This window comes from Neolamprologus multifasciatus, chromosome 1 (genome assembly GCF_963576455.1).
Source record: "Neolamprologus multifasciatus chromosome 1, fNeoMul1.2, whole genome shotgun sequence".
NCBI lineage: Eukaryota > Metazoa > Chordata > Actinopteri > Cichliformes > Cichlidae > Neolamprologus > Neolamprologus multifasciatus.
This window is the reverse complement of record NC_140439.1, coordinates 19,874,014-19,894,516: the sequence shown is the minus strand read 5'-3', so window position 1 is coordinate 19,894,516 and position 20,503 is coordinate 19,874,014. Positions and strand designations below refer to the sequence as shown.

At 39.3% G+C, this 20,503-nt stretch overlaps 2 protein-coding genes across 3 annotated transcripts; one reads left to right on the top strand and one right to left on the bottom strand.

Annotated features, from left to right (window-relative positions):
* Positions 1-7,731: 7,731 nt before the first annotated feature.
* lyve1a (lymphatic vessel endothelial hyaluronic receptor 1a) lies at positions 7,732-9,589 on the top strand. The gene is made up of 6 exons (XM_085163119.1): positions 7,732-7,911; positions 8,010-8,193; positions 8,280-8,419; positions 8,840-9,019; positions 9,125-9,197; positions 9,294-9,589. The coding sequence occupies exons 1-6, from the start codon at positions 7,824-7,826 to the stop codon at positions 9,436-9,438; spliced, it is 810 nt and encodes a 269-aa protein (XP_085019245.1). The 5' UTR covers positions 7,732-7,823; the 3' UTR covers positions 9,439-9,589.
* Positions 9,234-18,683, bottom strand: ampd3a (adenosine monophosphate deaminase 3a). Of its 2 annotated transcripts, none has more exons than XM_085163102.1 (15): positions 18,566-18,683; positions 16,069-16,291; positions 15,393-15,567; positions 14,798-14,963; positions 14,479-14,698; positions 14,246-14,375; positions 13,302-13,496; positions 13,033-13,164; positions 12,778-12,941; positions 12,572-12,698; positions 11,891-12,054; positions 11,021-11,141; positions 10,616-10,789; positions 10,356-10,466; positions 9,234-10,234 (listed from the first exon to the last, which is right to left on the bottom strand). In XM_085163102.1, the coding sequence occupies exons 1-15, from the start codon at positions 18,588-18,590 to the stop codon at positions 10,058-10,060; spliced, it is 2,304 nt and encodes a 767-aa protein (XP_085019228.1). In that variant the 5' UTR covers positions 18,591-18,683; the 3' UTR covers positions 9,234-10,057. The 2 variants fall into 2 exon arrangements, with proteins under 2 accessions (XP_085019228.1, XP_085019235.1); XM_085163109.1 differs by having other exon boundaries at positions 18,571-18,650.
* Between the last annotated feature and the right edge of the window lie 1,820 nt (positions 18,684-20,503).

Sequence of the window (20,503 nt, the reverse complement as noted above, 5' to 3'; positions counted from 1 at the left end):
CTCAAATTCAGTACAATGATATATTTGATGAAGTAAAATAGGCAAACATTTAAACTGATGATATGCATAGAGGCACTTGACCTGTTTGAAAGACTGTTGTCTTATTATGAGCCATTGTTGAGCTATAGAGCACACCTATGAAAACAACTAATATGCTGAACCCTGTATGAAGCAGCTGAAAACTACATGATGGAGAAGCTGAATTGAATATGAAAGTGCAAGTCTTTGCCACTGTGGGGCAAAGCACACAACCACTGTGTGAGGTTGCGTTGTGGTCTCTTCTGAGCTGATGATCAAGCTACACATTATCAGATCAGGAGCTGTCTGAGAACTCTTCAAAGAGAAGGAAACAGAACTATGATAACTATGATAACTGGAGTGTGCAGCGTTTCTGTGAGCAGTTTTCCTGCATCTTGACTCATGTGTGTAGAGTGTTCATAGCATCAGCATCATGTTTTTGTTTATTTGTTTTGTTGGGTTAAAAAATAATTAAATAAACTTGTGATCATATTTATGGATCACCATAGCACATGCCATTGGCCAAATGATTTATTTATGCAGATGAAAAAAGTGAGTGTGAATGTGTCTGACGTCACAGTGTTTGTGCGCTGTGTAAAAGTGATTGCCTCTGATTGTGAGAGCGGTGATTCTGCAGGTCACCAGCTATTGAGAAAAAAAAAAAGGTACAAAAGAGACAAAATTTACATTGTAAATGAAAAATAATCATAGGAAAAAGGTTTTGTGTTTATCAGCCAAGAACAACTACTATCTCATTTTCTGCTTTTAAGAAAGGAGAGTTCACAAAAACAGAGAGAGAGATGTGTGTTGATTAAGCAGTGATGACAATAATGACAATGTCTTAGTTTGTCACTTTCAGATGAAAAGCAGACCTGAATCAATTTTCCACATGCAGCGGTCGGAAGAAAGTTATAGTTTAACATCATTGGAAATGTTCAGGCCAAGTTTCTGGCTAACTTATTTACAGCTCCATGTGTCCCTCAATCTCACAAGCGAGCTCTCACTCCTCCCTGAAGACAAGGAATGCAGCTCCAAAGAGCAATAACATGGCAGATAAAGAGACAGCAGCAGAGTCCTGAGCAAAAACTCCCGAGCAAAGACTCCCAGCAAGCAGCAGCAGTGTGGACAAACAGCATCAGAGAAGAAGAGCAAACCCATCATCCTGCCTGATTGGATGAATGGCACTGTGTTTCCAACAAGCTGCAACTTCACTGTGCATGTGAAAAGAACGTTTGAGGAGAACTGAGGAGACTGTTGGAGTTTGACATTTGCCACCTTTGGAGAAAATGGCAAGAAGAGACAGTGAAACACAGGACAAAGCTGAAGGAGAACTGCCTGCTATTGGACTGTTGAAGTGGGAGAGGACAACAGAGTGACAGCAGTGGTGAGAACACATAGGAATTTTGTTTTCAATATGGGAAATCAAACTTGGGGTTAGCAAACCTGGGGAAAAGAAAACTGACTGCTTAAGTTGGAAAATTGTGAAGGAGTCTGAAACACTGCAAAAAGAAACATACAAAATCACACACACAAGCAAAACATTCATTAACCCTACTAACACAAACACAAGAGAGCTCATGAAGATTAGACAACATCTTGAGCATGTGAGTCTGTTTATCATCTTGTCCAAGTCACCTCGTGTGATGAGAAGTGATGCAAAGACCAGTGGACTCATAGCACATCAGTTAAGAAATGATCAAATAATAGCAGAGAAGTGTGTAGGAAAGGCAGCTTTAAGAACATGCTCTGCTGGAGATGCAGCTCCACAGACATGCATTAAACCTGCCTAATAACACAAACACACATGCAATGAAGATCAGCGTGTTGTCTCTCATCAGTGTTAAAATAGTGTGAATTTAACAGACACTTGTTATCAAATACTGAATTTATCCAATGCTGACAATTGACTCTCTAGGTTGCAGGACAACAGTTTAACTTTTGTGGAAAAAAACGATTCTGGTTTGATCACCCAGAAATCAGACAATAAATTTAGTTGTTAATACAGTAAATTGGGAGATGCTTCCTGCTTGATTGATGCAGAACAAATAATTTACTGTATGAGGGGAATTCTATTTTTGTGATAACATTTTGAACATGAATTTCTGTTGTCCTGCCAACTTAGTGGGTTAATAGCTGATATGCAAATTTGTTGATTGTTCTTAGATTAAGGAAAGGTGACTGAATTCTAGCACGAGTGAATGAGATGTGTTGGAGTTTGTTGTGTGTTGAGTGGAGACTCTAAAACACTGAGTTTCCTGTTTTGATGTGCGAGTGAATCCTGTACCTAGATACACAACTCTGAATACGTCAGAACAAACTTCTTTTGTGAAGTGCATGACAACATGTCACATGTTTTATGATGAAGGGAAAAAGGAAAACTGAATAAAATGGGTCTGTGGCCTAACTGAGTGAAAAGCACAGACCTGGCTTATGTTGTGTGTTGTGCAGCTGATGGTTGGTTTGGAGTGAATCTAGCTGATGATTTTTCTTTTGTTGTGAAGTTGAGCCTGCCAATTAGTATGATGGTATGATAAATCATGCTAATGGTATGATTTACCCTCCTGAGATGAGGAGCTTGTGTCATGACTTAACAAGGCCTTTTTATTTTGTTACTTTCACTGTGCACTGAAAGTTTTGTTCGATAATCTCTGTTTGAGTAGATCTGCACGATTAGAACAGAAAGCGCTGTACGACACGTCGTCGAGAAAATTGTTACAAGTGAGCTTCTCCACATTAAAATGGGCTTGGGAGAAAGTCACTTATCTGGGACAATTAGAAAGTAAGTTCCTGCCCAAAAAGGATTCAGCGAGGTAATCCGATCTAAAGTTCTTCTTTTTCTTTTTGAAATGACGTCATTTTGCTGAGAGTGGAAACTAAATGCGACGATAGGTTCCACTATCAGCAAAGAAAGAATGAATGTATGAATGAATGAGTGAAAGCTGACAAGACTTTACTGATGTAACACGACTGTGCGAAGTTAACCCCCACCTGACAAAGGTGCAGATGAATCTATGTGTGTTTCTTTTTAAAGGTACAGTAAGATGCCAGCAACATTCGAGGTTGCGTGACAATTTAACCTTTTAAATGCCACTTTCTGTGTCTGTGCATCTACCAGGGGTGTTATTCACTACCTTGTGTTGCTCACAGAGGAAACTGTGAGAAAGAGTGTATACATCTGCGCAGCGCTAACATTTGCATTTTCTTTTCTACAGCATTACAGTTCTTCATGTGACTTGATCATGTGATTTATACCAGGACAGCTGGTTGATGTTTTTTCCTACTACAGGATTTCTGGGTTTATGTGTGAAGAAAACTGTGTTTATAGGTTATGAGTGGTGATGCTGTTGCACTGAGTTTTGGGAAAATGTGAAGGTTACTTTGACAATGTGAATAACAAGTGAGAAATTTCCTGTGTTGAAAACTAGTGTCACTTCTTTCCACAGCTATGGATGGTTAACTTTATGGTCCTTTTATAGCACCTCTGGAACCTGTCGACCTGCGTCTGACCACCGGGATGGTCAATGTGTGTTGCTAATGTTTGTTTTTCTAAGAGTACATGTAGAGGATTCGGCAGAAGCGGACAAGTGACATAAGAAAAACAAATAAGTTTTTTGAGCTCCTAGTGATACATGAGTGGAGTGACTTTGCTTAAGGGAAGTCACCGATTACATTAATATTAACTGAGTACATGGGATGATCCATGTCTGAGGCTAATTATGGAAATAATTGTAGTTTACTGATTTGAGAAAACCTGCACATGACACTTGTCTTGCTGATGTTGAATGCTTTATTACTCTTATGATACAATTGTTTACAAGTGTGAAGTTTGATTTCACTTCCAGATCTTGTTTTCCAGGCCATGATGGTGTGTATGCAGGCTCCTGGCAGAGCCGGGTGTTAAGCAAACTTAATATGCAAAACACACTAACATCTTTTATTGCAGGGTTATGGAGCTACTCCAGAGGAGACACCCTGTTGTTGCCTGAGACATGATCTAGCTAACCTTTTTTCTTTAAGACAGGAATCTAGGTTTGATGAGTTGACTCATGGGAGTGTCCATGAGTCAAGAGGAGGGGTCCAGGATTAACATGAAACAATGTTTTTTTATTATTGTTGTGTGATTAACAGTTCATTTATGGGTATTAAACCTATGCAAGTGGAGCATCCATGTTCAGATGAGGCTTTGATGGCCTATAAGTGAAGTTCACTGAACTAAAGAATGTGGTTTGATGATTGTTGACATGCTCTCCAAATAGAAGTTTTTCCTCCTAGCAAGGAAATATAGGTGCAGCAGTCAGAGTATTGCTGAAAGGGATCTCCTGAGAAATCTCCAGAGGCCCAGTGAGAAACAAGAACCATTCCAGGCATAGCTGACAGCCCAGGCAGTGGTTGAGGTCAAAGGTCGAGCTGTTTGGGCCCATCATGAGATCAGATTCCGGAGCCGCAGCAAGGAACTGAAGCTGCGTTGGAATGAGCGCTGTGCCAAGGGGGCTTTCCAGAGGCCAACAGAGGAGATTGTGGACAACAGACGGGCACCTGAAGGATGAGGGGAACGTGCCAAGCTCCATCGACAGCGCAGGGGGAGTCCAAGGATGACATCATGATTCTGTGAAGAGCACAGGAACCAGAAGCTATGGTGGTGATGACAGCAGTTTCCTATGAACATCACCTAATGCTGTGTCACTGTACTGTGCATATGATGACACTCTGAAGACTGCTGGGATCTTAACAGCAGCAAGATAACTGGACCCAGCACCCTTTCCACAGAGGGTTTTTTCTGCAGAGCATGGACAATGGAGGAGTCATAAGTATCCCCCTCGCAGGACGAAGGCCTGAAGTGAGGTGATGGGGGTTGATAGAGGCCATAAAACTAGAGTGCTGAAGAGGTCTGCAGCTTTCAAGATAACTGAGACCCATGTTGACAAACAACAAAACTAACTGGTATGTTTGAATGTCTATTCTACATACATTTGGACTCTGGTCCTATGGACAGTGATGGAAACAACTGGAAGAGACATTTATGACGCCCTGCAGAACTTAAACCACTCTGCAGAGAGACATGTGATTTGCACGCCCAGAGGAGCACCACCAAGCTGAGATGTTTTTGAAAATCTTACTTTCTTATTTTAACTATTAACTTAACAATTCATTTGTTTGCTCGTAGGATGCAGTTTGCCATTGGATGACATCAATGAGGAATGGGATAACTGCTAATACATTTGTTAAACTGTGTACTTTTACAGTAATTTAGGGTGATTGACATATGCTGTGTATAAAAATGTTTGCATTGACACTGTCAGACATTAGATGATCATAACTGGGAACTTTTCTAGCATAAAGGTCAAAAAGGGGGGAATGTTAGGTTTTGCAATGTTGATTGTCATTTATGCTTAGAAATATCTACTTATATATGCTTAGAGGTGTATAATCAATTGTGTAGTGATAGGATGTGTGATCTTTAGCAGGCTGCAAAGGCTTGGTGTAGATTCCAGAGTGTTCTGGAATCCACACCTACATCCTGGGAGCATGGGAGGAGGTCGTACCTTGTTTTATTGTTTTATGGTAGGATAAACGTGGCTATATCTGTTTTAGTCTGAGTGCCTTTTGTTTAGATGAACTGGTGGACTTTCCAGACCAGTAGGTTTAGGGAAGTCATTTATGGGGTCACGCTCTGACCCCACAAACACACACACACACAATCCTTTGTTCACATGTTTACCTATGTAAGATGTTATATGTTAATGACCCTATGCATATTCATGTAACCACAATAAAAGGAGTGCTATGGGGAACCTGGCTGAGAGTCTGACGGGGGTCAAGTGGTGGAACGACACTTGGCTCCAGGCAGGTCTCCCTCATGCATGAGTAACATGAAGAACTTTGCCTACTTTGGGTCTTGCTTTGCTGTGTAATTATATTGTCTTCAACGTTCCAGCGAATAGGTTTAAGCTACAAACCTATCAGCTGTATTTGATTCTCACCAAACACCAAACATGGAGCTGTGCATTAAGACCAAATATCTCCACTCTGTTCCAGAATAATCTGATATTCCCGTATTGGTGTTGTTCCTCGATCATCATAATCAATGCTGGTCCATTGCAAGTATCCAATCACATTGTTATGATATAGTTTTGCAATGCAAAAAAAAAAAACCTGCCAATGTCCACAAATTTTTTTTAAAAAGGGGGCAGTTAGGGTCAGAGTTATGGTTGGGGGTTAGAATGTAATTGTCGATAAGGTTAAGGGGCTATAGTTATGGTTACGGGGTCTGCGTTAGCTGTGTGGTGTGATGGTATGTATCTATCAACACTGCAAAACTAGACCATGCTTTGTTCAGATGCAACTGTGCAAACAGAGGCCATGCTGCACAGGAATACACAGGCAACATCAAATACTGCAAAGACATATTTTACTTGCACATACACAAGATTAAAAAAATAATCACCTTCCTTTATGGGCTTCATATATATGGAGTTTAAAGAAAAAGAGTTTATTATTCAAAATATATAAAATAGCCCTCTCAAGTCTGTGCAGCAACAATTCAGACTGAGCCGGCAGAGTCGAGAGGCAGCGGCAAGTAGCTGGACTGTAATTAATTTATGTCTTGACTGTTTATCTGGCATAAAAAATAACACTTAAAAAATTACAAGAATGAAACAAACACTGTCAGTTGAAATGTGCTATTATCTGAGTGAACATAAACAACTTCTGGCTATAGTGTCCTAACTGGTAATTTAGGATACTTTTGCTGGAAAAATGTCTAAATTCTTTCACCAAGACCTGTTGGGAAATTCTATTGTGTTCCCATTTGAAAGTCTTATAGTCTAATTTAGTTTAATTCAATAACAACTTTAAGGATATGCAAACCCCACTCTTAGAGAGGTGATATGTACGATGAGCATTCTTGCTCTAATCCAGATTGTCACCTCACATCTGTCAAAAACCCTGCTGCATCTTCGTCAGCAGGCTCTGCGTCATTTCCTGCCATCGGGGCTTGCGGAGAAATGTTTTTGTGGAAATGGGAGGCCGCGTGCCAAAGGCTCATCTGAGGAGACCAAAGATAATAAGCGCACACATGACGGAGAATTTCCCAGAGAGAGGAAATCATCAGGACAGAAGAGAATCTCTCCTCGAGTGTATTACATCATGGTTTTCAGAAACTTTCACAACTCTACTGCAAATCCCACCTTTTGTGCTTTCACTTTATACTTTTAATATATTGTTTGTACAGAATCATAGAATAGAATAGAATTACTATATACAGAATCTTTATTTTCATCATACAAAAAGTACAACAAAACTGTACGCAATCCTATTCAGTGCAAAGAGAGTAAGCAAACTATTTTATTAAACTTTCTTTTTCAATGTAATAAGATTCAAAAGAGAATTCTAATAAGTAAATGTGAGTGTTTATATAAAAACATTTGTGCCTGTAAAAATACTGGTTGCAGTTGAACCTGAAACATAACTTATTTATCGAAGTTTAACAACATTTCACATTAAAAATGCTGAATGGGAACACGTGTTCACTGCTTTTCCCCTTCTACTGAATTTCTGCAGATTAGTGTTTTTGATGTATTACTTATCATCTCCTGAGCCCTGCTCCCAGAACATAGGATGGCTCTTGATCTGACCCATGTGCACTACTTCCTTCTTCCTTTTCCGTTATTCTCTGGCAGTGACAGAGTGCACACATCCCAGTGAGCATGATCACCTCTATTTAACCATGCCTTTTGGCTCAGAGACACATAAACCTTGCAGCAGCAGTGATACCCAGCATTCATCTGTCTTTACTCTGACCAGTCATGAACATCATCTGGCTTTGCCTCCCAGCAGCGCTGCTCGTTACTTCAGCCTTGTCTGTTCAAATGACTGACATAAGGAACCTCAGAGGTAAGTCATTCCACATATTTTCTAATATGTACAAATATATATATATATATAAATTATTGTACTACCATATATAGTAAATATAAATATGCTTTTTCCAGTTTTCCCAGGATTCAATCAAAGTATTGCAGGAGTAATGCTGGTCACGTCTTTAAATGAGCTCAACCAGCCTAAGTATGCTTTCAATGCCAGTGAAGCTCGCAGGCTCTGCTGGTCCCTTGGACTGAACATTGCTTCAAAAGCACAAGTACAGAAAGCTCTTTCTACAGGTTTAGAAACATGCAGGTGAGACCAAAGTGAGAAAAAAAAATCACCTCAGTATCACCTCTGAGTAATATAACGAGGAGCACCTAATGTAATATTTTGTTCAGGTTTGGATGGATTGATGAACACTTCGCAGTCATTCCCCGCATCCACCCAATTCCCAGCTGTGGCAGGAATAAGAGCGGCTTGGTGCCCTGGCGAGCCAGCGTAAAACAAAAGTTTGATGTGTTTTGCTTCAACGAGACAGGTGAGTAACTTTGCACCTGCATTTTACTTATGAAGAGACAAAAGATATTTAAAAAGTGATTGTGCATGCTGTTCACTGCTTTCTGTTATTCAAAGAATAAAACAGGTCTGCTGTATAGTCGATGTAAATAAGAATACATTTGTATTAATGAATACTCTTAACACAAGCTTTGATGCTTTATGGTATTCGCATTGGATTTTAATTCGTATTCAGCAGCATTTTAGTATATTCCACATAACTAGGATGGAAAAAAAAAAAAACATTGGAGAGCATTTTTATCGAAGGTTTTTCCAAATACATACAATACACTCCTAACACTTTCCAAAATATAATCATCATTTCAAAAAGGAGGAAATACAAAAAAAAAAAAAAAAAGGCAAATAATCAGAATTGTTTGAAAATCGTCTAATGTTTGCACAGATGCAGCGATACAACAGATGGATGAAGTAACTGACAGTCCTTTGAAGAGCACACATGACGTGGGTCACACACACCACACCACAACACCAGCATCCACATCTTCCTCCTCGACTCCTGAAACCCTCGACAGTGAGATAGAACCAGCCCGCTTTGCCAGCAGCTCACAAAGCTTTACTACAGGTATGGGACTCGTAATCTGAACTCTGTCACAGTCAGTTAACACAGCACAAGACAAATAGACAGGCAAAGCCTCCTTATCAACAGTGTGTATGTTTCATATTTTAGGAAAAGCTGTGCTCATCTTCTGCTCCTGTGTGCTTCTTCTGCTTATAACAATCATCCTGGCATACCTCAAATTGTAAGTGCTTTTTTTTTTTTTAAGAACACAATGATGAAGTTTCTCTTGGTGCATATTATTACATCTTTTTCCTGTCCATCTGTTAATAAAAAACAGAAGACATTGCTCTCAGAAGTCAGACGTGAAAGAGCAGAAAGAGTACATCCAGACAGAAGAGTGGATCTGTGTGAAGACCCCTACAGAAACCAAGAAAGCTGCTGAGGAAGATGAGAGGATAGAAGTGGGCGACGACGCACAATAAATGTTATTCTGATGAGAAACTGTTTGTGATCCTCGATTTGTGTTAAATTAAGAGACAGAATGGCTGTAACATGATTTCTTTTTGTATTCTGTTAAATGGTGCATTTTAGCCACTGGAGGGCAATGTTTGTAATAAAATGATTTTAAATACTCGTACGGGTTTGGTGTTCTACACAACAAAAACTCATAATAACAGCTTTTCTGCTGGTTTACCCACTTCTTAAATCCACATTATTCCAGTTTTTACTCTTCAGTATCTCTCAAGCTTTTTTAAAAAAGGCACTGAAGCTTGTTTTAAGCAAACTGTTTGTTTGTTCTCTCATTGGTAACTCTTCTAATGTCTGATATGGGTTGTGAAAAGTTTCTATGAGATCTTGTGGGCTTCCACAGCTTTGCCTTCGAATACTTGAGCATCGTCCCTTACAACTCAATTTTAGGAAACCCATCTGCTATTAATTCGCAATTAGTTAAGTATTGCTCTTTTAGTTTTAGTTTTATTGAAGTTTTTATTCCATCACAGCCAGCCAGAGGCACTTTTTACAAAAATAAAATAAAATAAAGGTAAATGTAGATATCTTAGAGTGCAACATGCTTTGATTCTGTCAAATGTGAGGTCCTCTTTACTCGCTGTGGGAATTCATAGATTCAGCCTTCACTGCATCAACAATGAAGCTGAGTTCATTGCACAGTGTTTCGTGTCTGTAGGCCATCCGGACCTGGGCGACGTTGGTCTTACGGATATCGTTTCCTTCAGGTCCATCTTTCAGATAGTTCTCTCCCAGGAAGTGCATCTTATCCTTGCAAAAGTAATCACAACAGTAGGTGGAAGAAAGGATGATTAGATCTTGTGTGAGTTGACCAATGCCTGCTTAGACAGAATTTATGTTGTCTTTTTTCAAATGAAGGATGTGACCACACCTGGTGAGAAAACCCACTCTGCAGCACACTGTTCCTGGCTATTTCACACACATCACAGGTGCTGAACTTCCACAGCTGAGCTGCTATGGCGTACTCCTCCATCAGTGGTTCCTCAGAGGATACACAAATAGCAGATAAGCTTTATTCAGACTACAGAAATGAATCAAAATAACAAATACTGTATTAGTTGGGCAAACAATGATTTTGAATCACTGAATGATGACCTGAAAACACAGTTTCTTGTAGATTTTTTTTTTTACCTTGGTGTAGTGGAAGAGCATGGGATCATCTGTGGACAGGGACACACACAGACCTTTGTGCAGGAAGTCTTTCAGTGGGCTTTTGGAGTATTCCAGGAACAGGCCATTGTTGCTGAGTGGAGACATTGCAATTGGTACCTGAGCTAGGTAGTACAGGTACTGCAGCACTGGGCTCTGTAGGAAGTTTGACAGAGGTGCTGCTCGTGAACGTGAAAGATGGGAAAACACACACAAATGTACACACTGTCATTGTGTGTTTTATCTTAATGCTGAGTGAGTTGGTGTCCGTACTATAGCGGTGACCTTTGGGATATTCTGCAGTTCTTAAGCAATACTTTGTGAAATTCAAAATGTGAAATCTTCTTTCTGGTTTACTGATTTATAACTCGGGACAGTCGTGAGTACCTTCCTCAGGTTGAGTCCATGTGAGATGTTGTCAGCAGTGAGAAAGGCAGAGACCAGATGAGTGAGTGATCCAGCTTCTCCACAGTGGGGACGGAACTGGAAGGTGTTTAGTCCACACTCTCTATACAGGACGCAGAAGAGTATAATAAGCAACTATGTCATCACATAACAGCATTTAATCATCTTCATCACACCAAGTGCCGATCAGCTGTAACTATATATTAATATGTTCTCCCAGCAGCTTTAAGCATCAAGTAGTTCAGAACTGGCTTTCCTGTAATTTATTAGTCCCTCTTCCACTGACAGTTATACAAAGTGACAGAGTAAACTGTCACTGCTAGGTCAGGGTCTAACATGTCCTACATCCATGTCAAGTCTTCCTTCATCTACGTGTTTACGAAAGAAAAAAGGATGTATTCTTATTGTCACACAAAGGAGTTGTCAGTTATTCGGCAGGGCAGATACCTCTTATGCCTTCTGTGCGTTTCCAAAATTAGAATATTAAAAAATGAATCAGCTTTTATTTTTTATGGTCTTTACTGCTGGTACAACCTTTCTGAACATCTGAGATAAAACATTTAAATTGGGGCTTAAAGCATGTCTGCAACTTCATCTTAACCTTAATTTCTTGTCTGTGTTTCCCCATCTAAAGATTAATCATTACAGGGTAGAGTAATACAGCTTTATATCATGATATACACATATAGTTGACATGTTTTAACCGTCTTTGCATTTTTCTCTCTTTCTGTGCAGAACTCTGAATTACCTTGGGTTTCATATACTTATATTGAGCCACCCATTCAGCAGACATCAAGTAAATTCAATCAGCCTGCTTCTGATGCTTCACCGTACCTGGGGAATGATACTTACTTTCTGAGGCTGTTGAGGACTATGATGTTTGCGTACATGTGGAAGATGTAGTAGCTGTATGGAGGATTTTCAACGGAAGTCCACTGTTCTGGTTTTGGGCTCCTGAAGGAGAACATGTGATCGCTGTGTTTGGACTCATCGTCCACGCTGTCAAAGCCAGACACCTGCATCCACAAAAACAGTCATTTTCTGCTGGGATTTTTTAATGAAGCCCGGCAGGTATTAATATTAAATGGTTATTAGTCATTTGTTTCCACAAACGTTACCAATCAACAGTCAGTTATTTTTATATTGTGCAATAGATGGACAGACGTACTGGGCCACCTGCAGGTTACACCCACAGGAGCTTATACATCTGTGGCAATGGGACTAAAAACACCTGTACTTCAATATTAAGTAGTGGAACACAATACCTTTGCCCATACAGTGTATTTCTGAACAATTTTACATTTTATGAAGCCAGTTTATATTATAAAGACATGTTTTCATATTAATGCGTCATTATATTTTGATTTCCCTAATGGGTGCATCTGCTTACCACTACAGTATAGTCTGCTATATCACCCAACTATTATTACACTGCACATAAATGCATCATTTGAAGACATGAAGTACATTTTTTTGTGCAAAACTGATCCTCATAATATTAGCTGAGATCTGTTTTGGTATAACAAATCTTACATATTTGAGGAAAATGTGAAGTTCTTTGTGCTTCTGTGGGTTGACTGTGGCCTCAAACAAAGGAAGGAATATGTTCTCCAGCATCTTGGCAAAATTGGGTATCAGCTTCTTTAGCTTGAAAATATCACTGCAACATAAAAGTATATTTTAGATTTCACAAAATGCATTTACATTAAAAGCCTGCATTTTAAGCATGAAGCACTTACTATATTCTGGGCACTTGAATCATCCACCTCATGTTTGGAGAGTATAATTTGTGGTCAATAAACCACTTGGACAGACTGTACCACTCGTCAGGAGACCTTCCGTAGATGGACAGGCGTGGCTCTACGTGCTGATACTTGCTCTCCTCCAGGCCACGGGCCACTTCCTAAAAAAAAATGGTGAGAGGAAGAGTGCATCAATTTTCTTTGCATCACTCCGTCTTGAAATGGATGACATGCTACAAATGATGATAGTACCTTTATGATGCAAGCAAAATACTCTCCATTAACAACATTGTCAGTTTTCAGGAAGATTTCGCGAAGCTCACTGGCTCCCACTGGGTTATACTTCGCATTGAACTTATCAAAGCGGTGGAAGGTTTGTCTCCCCTGTAAATGTAATAAATCATAAAGTGTGATTCAGAATCCCAGAACGATGCAAGCAGCAGAAAGACAAAATCTGAAATTCTTAAATATATTGTGTTAATGGAATATTTGAATTCAAAAGAATTGACAATATTTCTTACAGCATGTACATCGAGAGAGTCCACAGTAAGGTCATAGGGGTCCTTGTTGAGGTGCTGGAAAACCTCTTTGAGTGTCATTCTTTGTCCACCCTTTTCTAAAACTACACGTTCTGCATCAGTCTGATACGTCTTCTGGATGAAGGTGAGCAGATGTTTCTGAGACATGCATGCAGCTGCATGAATGTGCGTGTCCACCTGCAAGAAAGAAACACTATGTTCAGTCTGCACGCATTAATATCCTATATTTAACCCCTCCCAGTTGGGCATGCTCAGAAGGTATTCAGGCCCAGCCATCCAAGAGGCAACTAAAACAGATGTCTGAACCACCTCAACTAGCTTTTCCTTTCCAGATGGATCTCAGAGTGGAGGTGATGCTCTGTTGTGACAATCGGAGCAGCAGCACTGAAAATGTGCTTCACTTTGTGCCAGAGATGCAGAACCAGCTCTTACTTTGGATAAACAAGGATTGGATGGCCCTGGAACACCATACCTTCACTACCCTTAAAGATATGCCCAAGTGACCCGGTGGTAAGTCTTTCCAAGTCCATAAAAGACTGGCTGGTCAAGCTCCCACGATCTCCCTGATTTCAAAGTCAGCATTGCTCCTTCTGAATCCAGTGTTCAACAATCCTCCCCTCTAGCACCCTGGAATACACTTTCCTGGGGATAACTGGAGCACAGTTAGTGTAATTGGTGAAGGTTCCCCTGAGGCTTCAGGCTATGCCTCCTCTACAAACGACATTGCTGACACATTCAGAAGTTCTTCAAAGTGCTTTTTGCCAACCAATTAAATGATAACAGCTTTTGTGTTATTAAATGCTGGACACTTTAAACAAGTGCATGTTAATCTGGGTAGTTTGCAGAGCATGCTTTGATATCTACACTCACTTTAAAGTTCAGTCAGACGTAATGGTTGCCTCACTTCCCAGAGATGGAATACTAACCTTTCTAACATTGTAGAAATCTCTGTGAGGCACACGTTTTAATTCCTTGAGCTCAGCCATCTCATTGAGCATCTCATGGAGGTTGAATTTTGAACTCAAGAAATTTAGTCTCCTATGACAGTAGGTTTTCCTGAAAATTAAAAGTGACACTCAGTTCATTCTCTAAAAAGTGCAGAACGGAAGATAACCGGTTTTTCAACCAGCATGTCTGCATAATTATTTTGGAAACTTACGTGGGTCCATGTGCAGTCATGGCAAGCACATGACTCAGCTCTACAGCAAAGGTCTCCAAGTCTGGGTAAGGAAGGTCATGAGGCTGGTTTTGTTTGAAAGCCTCTTCATTATCATACACATAAACTATCCCATCCTTCGTCTTCAGTTTATAATTTAGATCCTTGGGGATGTTGTCCATGCAGTAGGGATCCTCCCCAGCTTCTGGACATGGGCACATGTCTGGTGGTCGCAAAGGTTTTTCCATTACTTTCATATAAATTAGAACAAAGCATGTTTTTAAATGTTGTTATACATACAGCCCAGCTTCGTACATCATACCTGGAAGGACCTCATCTTCTTCGTTCCAGGTCGTGTTCTGAGCACTTCGTAGGAACTTGCTCGTCGTTCTGCAGAATCTGTGATAGGCTAGCTTTGAGTATTTCTCTCGAAGAAGCAGAGCTTTAAACAGATTTTTGGCGGCCTGATCATAGTCGTCCAGTGTGATCTGAGAGGAGGATGAGCATTAAACATAAATTCAAGTCTAATTCAATAGTAGTAATAGTGAAGGCTACACTGGATCATGTGGAGGGACACTGTGCAGTGACTGGCTGCTAGACTTTGAAGCAACAATGCTTTGACTGGCATCTAAATTCATCTTTTATACTTCAAAATGTAGACAGTTTTGCACTTTTAAGATTTTTAATTAATTCCTTCAGAGGGTGGCAGGAAGACATGCAGTTGTCTCTACTTCCAATAATTCGATTTTTTGGATACTGCACACTTAAATCATGCTACATTCAATTTGAAGATATTGTCGTTTCACATTTGCCTGAGTTTTTTTTTTACTATTTAATATTCAAATTCAAAATATTACATATGGGATGTATGTATTTTTGTAACTACACAAGTTGGCACTTTAAACGAGAGTACTTACACCAGCACAGTAATCTCCACTAATAGTAACCCTCTGATAATCAGGGCAGTTTTCTTGCACAGATGAGCTGGTGGAGCTGGGGGACATGAATGGTGTCACTAGGCGTGCCCAATCTGCATTGGCTGGGACTTGTAGGCAAAGTGACTTGGAACGAATCATCCTCAGGCTGTTCCTCCTGAAAAGTCAGCAACTTGATTAGCATTTAAGCTCACTTAAATGAACGAGTCTTTACCTAAAATCATGGTAATATGACTCATTAAAAGGGGCCTATTATGCTCAGTTTTAACTTCAGAGCCGCTTTGCATTATTTACAGTTTGAACTTTGCATTTGTGCACAATCTGTTTTAGTTCATCCCCCTTTACCCCCACCTTCCAACTTTATTGAAAACAAAAGATTTAAATAACAGGTGGGTGTGGCTTCAGTGCTCACAGTCAGAGCTGTGTGCCTAAGGAGACTATATTACATCATACAGAATCAAGACCACAAAAGAAAAATCAAAAGGAGCAGACTGAAAACTTTAGGTCTTGGCTCACGTATATCTAACACCACATAAATAATAAGCAAAACTGAAAATATACGTCTTATAAAGGGACTTTTGTTTTGTTTTTTTATACTAGGATAATTTTGCTTGCATGAACAGACTGATCTGCGGTTTAGAGTCCAAGCAGGACTTACCTCTTAAGAGTCTCCTCTGACTGCTGCTCTGCCAGCTCCTTAAGCAGTTCATGATCTTTGGCTTGCTGGAGGCCAATTGGGCAGTCCTCAGGCATCGTGAACATAGACAAGGCATTTTTGGTTTCTTCTTCTTTTAATGCTGATGCATATACTTTCTCTGCAAGCAGCTGCGTCTCTTCCTCCACCTCACTCAAATTCACCTTTAGAAATTGACGAGGCATGTCTGCAAGAGACCAGAAGCCACAGTAAAATGGCCGGCGTCTCTGACTGTAGAGTGCAAAGGAGGTCTGCGGTACTTGTCAGGACGTTAAATGCTCTGACTACTGTGTGGTGTTTTGTAAACAGGGAAATCTACCTGTGCATGTGTTTGGGGACAGAGCATTCATTATCGCAGGTCCTCTCTCGCCGCAGCTGGTAGACTTTATAAGTATTACTGCGGCCAACAAACGCAATAAGTCGTTTATATTATAGTTACATTATAGCCGTTAATATCCCTGCTCTTATTTGCACAGTTTTTCCTTTTTCTGTTTTTAATATTTTTTTAAATTTTTAATAACTTACTAACTGTAATGTATTTTTTTCATTATGCTGCAAATTGTTTTTTGAATCTGCGTGCTCCATCTGCCTGTCACTTTGATGCTGGAACACCCAAATTTCCCCAGTAAGGGACAATAAAGGATATTTCTATTCCATTCCGTTTCATTATCCAACTATTGCACAGCATCACCACCTAGAGAGTTCTGAGTGAACTGTTTGTTAAAATGTTCAAAGCTAAAGTTGATGTCATGCACAATGTTTTAAACACTTCTTATATAAAGGAATGCAGTCAGCGTAATGCAGTAATATTTAATATCATTGTTAACTGCAGTAACATTAATATTAAATCATCTAATTTTCACGACATTTTCGGCTCAATAATGATTGCGGTGCAATTATAGCTTCTTCATTCATCAAGTACTTTTCTAGATATGCATGTATTTATTTATGAAATATTATAAGTTATTTTATGAATAAATGTTGTATGAAAATGCTGCGTTGTTGTGCTTTTAATGCCTCTTAGTATATTTTAAATTTAGGCTGAATTATCACACTCCTCCAGGATAACGTACATCCCTACAAAGTGGGTCTTCAAACTGAAAAATATGCATATATGTAAAAACACTTTCTCAGTTATATTTAGAATAACATCTGGAAACTCGTGAACTTTGTTCAATTCAGATTAGATAACGTACTGAGACTTTTTACGGTACAACTTCCTCTCAAAGTTGAATGAAAATGACATTTTCTTCACTTTTGTAACCAAGAATTTCAAATTAAAGATTAAAATTTCTTTGTCTTGTATTTTTGAGAAATACAATTGTTTATATTAAGAACTCACATAAGCTATGTACAGAAATTAACATCAGTTATTTTTTGCAATGTGAAGTTTTTCTTTTTTAATTGTGTGCACTCAAAAATGGGACTTTAGTACACACACACACACACACACACACACGCACGCACCTCTAGGCAAATCAGAGTGGGTCGACCTGAAGACTTCTAAAGTTATCTGTTTACGGTACTTCAAACTAAAAACTTGACCTAACGGACAGTGTCTTGATTATCATTGGAGTGGTGAAACAACAACAGAGAAAGACTGCGTGGTACATTGTAATCTGAGACTGCTTCTGTTCTGCCAGGGTGTTTCCAGGAAGCTCATCAATCAGGACACACAGTATCCTGAATGCATCACCATCACCGTGGGCCCTTATGGCTCTACAACAACACTTTGGAAAGAAAGACTCAAAGCCACTTGGCTGATGGGTTCATGAATCATTAAACTTCCTTTCTTGCCACACACACCTAAATAATTTAGATGAAACCCATGCTTTTGTTTCATAAAAAAAAACTGTAGTTCAGTGCTTCACAACGAAGGGCAGTGAGGGTTAAACTGGGATTCCTCATTTCTGAGTGATTTCTTTTTTCAGGGCTACCTGTAAGCAAAAACTACTAAAGGCAACATATTTGTGTATAAAAAAGAATAAACAAAAAACTCATAAGTGTGAAAGACAGTATATGCATTATTTGGCAGACTTTGCACAAATTATAGCAGGACCTGGCCTGTGCTTGCAATACAGCCTAATGTTCAGTGTGCTAAACTGCCCTCGCCCATATATCAGAGTTAAATAGAGGAGTGACCTACGGTGTAGTCTTTGTAATAATTATATTAAAATGAATCAAGTTAAATGAACATGAAATAAAATATACATAAAGATGAATGCTTTTATAGACAGCACCTGCTGAAACAGCCATGAATGCTGCCTTCAAACAACACCAACAACAACGTTAGCACCAAAGTTCAACCTAAACCTGACCTCAGGCAGGTGTCAGAACACCGGCCTCAAGCTGGCCTACATCCTTTTTAATAGCGTCTGCATGTCCATCGCCTTACACGACATTACATTCTGATAGGAGATCAAATTAAATCTGACCAATTCTGCACTCTTACTCTGCTTACCTGACCGTTCACCTATGCACGCCATCTGCACCGCGTGACTGACAAAAGAGGGGGCGGGTCTGCGAGGTGGCTTTTGGGGAAAATCTGTGCCAGGGTTCACCGGAAAGGTCGATGGGTTAACGACGTAAGTCGAGCTTGAACTCGGAGTAAAGGGGGTGTTGTGCCAAAAAGTGATTGTCTGCCAAAAACTGATTGGCAAACATATGTCAAATGCATCCCTTATGGATGACATAAAGTCATCTTGAGCCACAAACAACATTCGTGTAACAAGGTAGAAGCCGCAATCAGTTTTTGGCAGTGACTTTTATATAACCTTTATTTATGCAGTTAAAAAATCTCATTAACATTAAAAATGTCTTTTGTAAGAGTAAGTTGGCCGGGAGGACAGCAGAAATGGCAGCAAATATTACAATAATTCAGTAAAAATATTTTAAGTGGGGATAAAGGACCGGATTGGTTATAATGTAAGTACAATAACACATAGTTGTAAAGATACTTGAAAAACTGATAATTTTTTAATTCTATATATAACCCCTTTGTAAATCCTGTTCACCGAAGTCTATTTACGAACATATGTAAAGATATTACACATAAAAAAAAAATACACAGAAACATTGGAAATCAGTTTCTGGCAGACAATCACTTTTTGGCACTGTTGGTCACCGCGGGAGCTCATGCTGAACACACAGACTGGTCCATAGTTTCGGTTTAAAATCGTCTGTCTGTATGCTCTATCTGCGACAGATTATTTACTGGATAAATGTGTTCTATAGATTAAATCTGTTGAGCCGCATTTTACTAACATAACTGCTTAAGTTTTTTGTTTGTTTCTTGTGTTGTTTTGGGCTCAGTAGCTTTCACTTCAGTGGGATTTACACACTCAGATGCAAAAATGCGTGAATGTCCTTCGTGTTTGTTCCTAGTCTGCTCTCATGTCTGTTTGACATTTGACGCGTTTGATGCTGCTGTCATTTCAGATAAAAGAACACGGATTAGAAAAGCATCAGTACAGGCCAATTCTGTAATTCTATCATTTGCATTATAACATGTCTGCCAAAAAATGACTGGCGATGTTTGAATGCGTTTTTCCCCCATAGACTTTTTTTATGTTGATGAATAGAATTTAGTCGCCATGATTTAGAACGTTATTCTACCAACTCTGCGTCTTACTTTATATTGACCCTGTGCACGAGAAAATGCTAACTTCCTGGTTTGAGACCGGATCTGGGGTTGTACATTTCCGGTAGCTTTACTTTGCGGTCAATTGCTACCGCGAAGATATACTCCAAAATCATGTCCAAAACTGGAAAACGGAAAGATCGCGTTAAGTTACAAAGAGGAGTAGCATATGCTAACGTGCACATAGTCAATTCAGATTTATTTATTTATTGCGACTTCTGGTGTCATCTTCTGTAGATTTTTATTCTCAATGAGACTTAATCTGGGTGAATAAATAAAAATATATTGCTTTGTTGAACACTGATTGCAGCTTCTACCCTGTGACAAAAATGTTCTCAGAATGACTTGTTATCATTCACGAGAGATATGTTTGACAGATTATAGGTCAATAAGTCAAGAATCACTTTTCTTTTCTTTCTTTTTTTTTTTGACTCACAGCCATTTCTTATTTTTCTCAAAGTGAAAACTGAATATTTATAGCAGAAATAACTTAAACAGTAAATACCGTAAGAGGAGTCTTTTATACTAAAGTGTACTTAATAAAGACAAAATGAATGGTCTAATATGTAGTAATGATATTTAGAATGTGGTGAATGAGGCATCCAATCAGAAATAAATCTACTGCTGAAACCTGGACATGTTAACCTGCACAAAACACTGAAAATAATTTTTAAACCCACCTGTTCTAAAGCACAAGGCTGGCCTGCTTACTATTTGGCTATTATGTTTAGTCTAGCACACCAAATATCCATTATAATA

Excerpts from the sequence above, each read along its gene's own strand:
- lyve1a (XM_085163119.1), top strand. The coding sequence starts at position 7,824 with ATGAACATCATCTGGCTTTGCCTCCCAGCAGCGCTGCTCGTTACTTCA. Across the intron at positions 7,912-8,009 it reads TGACATAAGGAACCTCAGAG|TTTTCCCAGGATTCAATCAA; the intron begins GTAAGTCATTCC and ends TGCTTTTTCCAG. Across the intron at positions 8,420-8,839 it reads GTTTTGCTTCAACGAGACAG|ATGCAGCGATACAACAGATG; the intron begins GTGAGTAACTTT and ends ATGTTTGCACAG.
- ampd3a (XM_085163102.1), bottom strand. The coding sequence starts at position 18,590 with ATGGCGTGCATAGGTGAACGGTCAG. Across the intron at positions 12,699-12,777 it reads ATTCAAGTGCCCAGAATATA|TGATATTTTCAAGCTAAAGA; the intron begins GTAAGTGCTTCA and ends TTTATGTTGCAG. Across the intron at positions 10,790-11,020 it reads ATGGACTCAACCTGAGGAAG|AGCCCAGTGCTGCAGTACCT; the intron begins GTACTCACGACT and ends AACTTCCTACAG.